This window comes from Salvia splendens, chromosome 15 (genome assembly GCF_004379255.2).
Source record: "Salvia splendens isolate huo1 chromosome 15, SspV2, whole genome shotgun sequence".
NCBI classification, from domain to species: domain Eukaryota; kingdom Viridiplantae; phylum Streptophyta; class Magnoliopsida; order Lamiales; family Lamiaceae; genus Salvia; species Salvia splendens.
The window spans coordinates 2,353,641-2,356,946 of record NC_056046.1 but is presented as its reverse complement, the minus strand read 5'-3'; the positions used below and the strand labels follow the sequence as shown (position 1 = coordinate 2,356,946).

At 42.8% G+C, this 3,306-nt stretch overlaps 1 protein-coding gene across 1 annotated transcript; it reads right to left on the bottom strand.

The window, feature by feature from the left end:
• Positions 1 to 683: 683 nt before the first annotated feature.
• On the bottom strand, positions 684 to 2,575 carry LOC121767274 (purine permease 3-like). The gene is made up of 2 exons (XM_042163513.1): positions 1,728 to 2,575; positions 684 to 1,209 (listed from the first exon to the last, which is right to left on the bottom strand). Exons 1-2 carry the CDS (start codon positions 2,532 to 2,534, stop codon positions 829 to 831), a joined length of 1,188 nt encoding a protein of 395 aa, XP_042019447.1. The 5' UTR covers positions 2,535 to 2,575; the 3' UTR covers positions 684 to 828.
• Positions 2,576 to 3,306: the final 731 nt, after the last annotated feature.

The window sequence follows — 3,306 nt, the reverse complement described above, 5'->3', positions numbered from 1 at the left end:
ATTTATACATTGAACCAAGATCGTGGCATGCAGCATTTATTAGGTAGTGGATGTCGTGGAGGTCGTGGCGACCTTGCATGGGTCCACTATTCTGCATGAATTAATGACTGCTTGACACCACTAAATAGATCGTCGGTGTAGCGGAGGTGGAAATCTTGCATGAGTCCACTATTTCCTAGTTCGGTCGAATATTGAGACCGGACTGCTGAATTATTGCCGAGCAGCTTTTGCCGATCTGAGAGTAGAGCTTGATGCCGACCAGAGAGCAGAGTTTGATTGGTTGGCTTTTACCGAGCTGTAGGCTGAGGCCGAACTCTGCGGTTGTGCCGAACTGAACTCTTGAGTCATGCCGGACTGATACTCTTTAGCCATGCCGAACTGATACTCTTTCTTGGGCTTTACTGCTGTTGGGCTTAGTACTAACTTTTTTCCACACACTTTTCTTAATAATGCTCACTCCGTCCCCGAAGAATATATATTAACAATTGAAACAATTATCTATGTCGAACCAAAATTGCCAATCAACCGAAGCTCAAGTAGAAGTAAAAGGCCAAAATCCATGAACCCAGAGCAGTATTCGGCCAACAATTGATGATAGGAGTGTGCTTGAAATGTCCAAATCTTGGTCGCAACCAAGGACTATTTTCGAGTCGTGAGAAATTCTCTCTACATTCCAAAAAATGTGAAAAGCAATTGATGTTTCAATATGATATATAGCCGTACTAAATAGCATGAGTACAAACATAGAGAAAAAAAATCCTAACAAAAAAGGTGGGCAAACCCATATATATACATACATAATATTGTAATGATCAAGAAAAACATTGATCAAGGTATACAAGTTTGATCCACCATTTCTGTTTCTGCAATCAGCCCGGTTTTATTAACTGTGCCGGCGCCGTCTTTGTTTGTGTTCGTGTATGTATTGTGTTTGAAATCACCATAGAAATAGGAGATAAAACCCCAAATCGAGAGAAAGAGTGAGATACCCTTTTCAGCTTGGAATCTTTCGTGAAAGAAAATGACAGCCAATAATTCAGTGACGGGAAGCATAATTGAGATGACGATGCCTGAAAAAAGCGAAGATGAGTAATAGATGACTCCTATTGCACCCAAGAAAACGCCTTGCAAAAGTATTGCGCTGCAGAACACAACAACGTAGTATCTTGTCTCCCCCAGTTCGTATTCTTTCGCTTCTCTTGGAATTGCCTACCAAACAAAACACAAAACCACCATTTATCAAATATCTAAACATAATTATCCATGCTTTTCATGATTGAAAATTTGAAATTCACGCGGTTTTATCCTAAAACCAATTGGTGATCAATTTTCTTTTACACTAACATGAAAGTGTTTAGTTTCAATTACCAACAACTCACGACAACACTTTTGGCTCGAGCATGAGTTGGTCTTTGTATTTATCAATATCTTAACAGCACTCCCCCATTCTCATATTTCTTTATTTAGACTGTCCTCAATAAATGTATCATTTCACTTTTACTAATTTTAAAAATTGACCTCACGTTCCACTAACTCATTCTACTCACATTTAAGCATATGGAGTATATAAAAGTGGGGACCACATTCCACTTACTTTTGTCAAACACTTTCCTTCATAAAGTCAAACAATTTTTTTAAAATTCGCACCGGTCAACTATGACGTTTAATGGGGACCGGAGGGAGTATCGTTTTTCGACGAGACAAATACAGAGCATGTGCAAATTTACCTGGAAATCGTAGTTGACGATCATTCCCACGGTACAAAACGCAGAGGCAAAGAAACACAAAACTAACTGAATCTCCAAAGCGAGGGTGAACGTCAGCGGCTGCATCGCCCGCTTGTACGTCAGCTCAATCGCCGGCAGAATAAGTCCGTGCAGCGCCGCCGCAATCAGCGTCAGAAAAAACCCAATCAGATACTCCCTATTCGTCTCCCCCTCCGGCCGGTCCCCATCCGTGTGGAGGCCGAGCACCACCGCCCCCAGCGTCAGTAGCACCACCGCGTTCACCGAGTAGGCCGTGAACCGCTGCCTCACCAGCACGAACGCGAACGCCGCCGTGAACGCCAGCTGCGTGGCGAGGATCAGCGACGACGTCGACACGGGGAGCCTCGCCACGCCGTGCGCGTACATGTAGTCGTCGAGCCCCGCCGCCACCCCGAGCGCCGCCGCCGCGAAGAACACGCGCGGCCGAATGAGGACGAGGGCGTGATCGCCGGTTCTGCGGCGGCGTGTGTAGGACACGAGGAGGGGGATGAGGGTTATGGGCCAGCCGCCGGTCTGGAGCCAGCTGGAGAACCAGATGCGCTTGCCGCCGCGGAGGAAGTAAAGGCGCATTAAGAGAGGGCCGCCGCAGCTGCCCACGGCCAGGATGATGCAGTTGATTATTAGATAACCCCTTTTCATGGCGGCGGTGGTTTTGTCTTCTTCCATTTGATGGATTTGATCAGTTTCTCTTTCTTGATTCAAATTCAGTAATGATCTAGCAAAATCTAAGATATGTCCGAAGTCGCTTCGCCGATGGCTTAATCCCATTAGGCCGTATTTATCAGCTGTTTAAAGTCTAAACTACCAATCATTAATCAAAGATTAGTTAACCATTCAACCACATTATTAGTATACAATTATTTCATTAGTACTATTTTTAATCATCATATTGACTAATCATTCTAACTTTGGCCCCACTGTACAACGGGCACATTATATACACTAATGGAACACAACGAAATATCAGAGCATGATCTTGATGCATGAGAATGACTGAATTGATAAAAATGAACTCAACAAATTGAGAACTTAAGAGTATAAAAACTCAATGCAAAATTAATAATCAAAGTCTGTCTTTTAAGATCAACAATGAGACCTTTACTTTATATAGGTAAAGCGAAATCCTAAATTTATGGAAAATAAAACTAAAAGGAAAAAAAAAAATCCAAAATAGGAAAACTTAATTTGGTAGAAGGAAAAACAATTACTCATAATATTTTTCAATCTACAAATTTATTAACTAGAAAATAAATAAAACCTAAAATATAATTTGCTTAGCCTCCAATATCTTTATCTTCTATAGCTGCATCAGACGACGGTTGGCGACGTGATAAAAAAAGATGTCCAGAGCCTTTGTCCTAGCGGCAAGAAGCTTAGACATCACGTCGCCAACCGCCGGCTTATGCCGAAGTAGTATCCAATTCCGGCACCAAACCTTCACCACCTCCGGCCGACGACCGGTGGGGAGCAGGGAGAGAAATAGGCAGAAAGATCCCAAAAATTCTCCCTCTATCTTCATCGATTAGCATAGCTTTCGAAT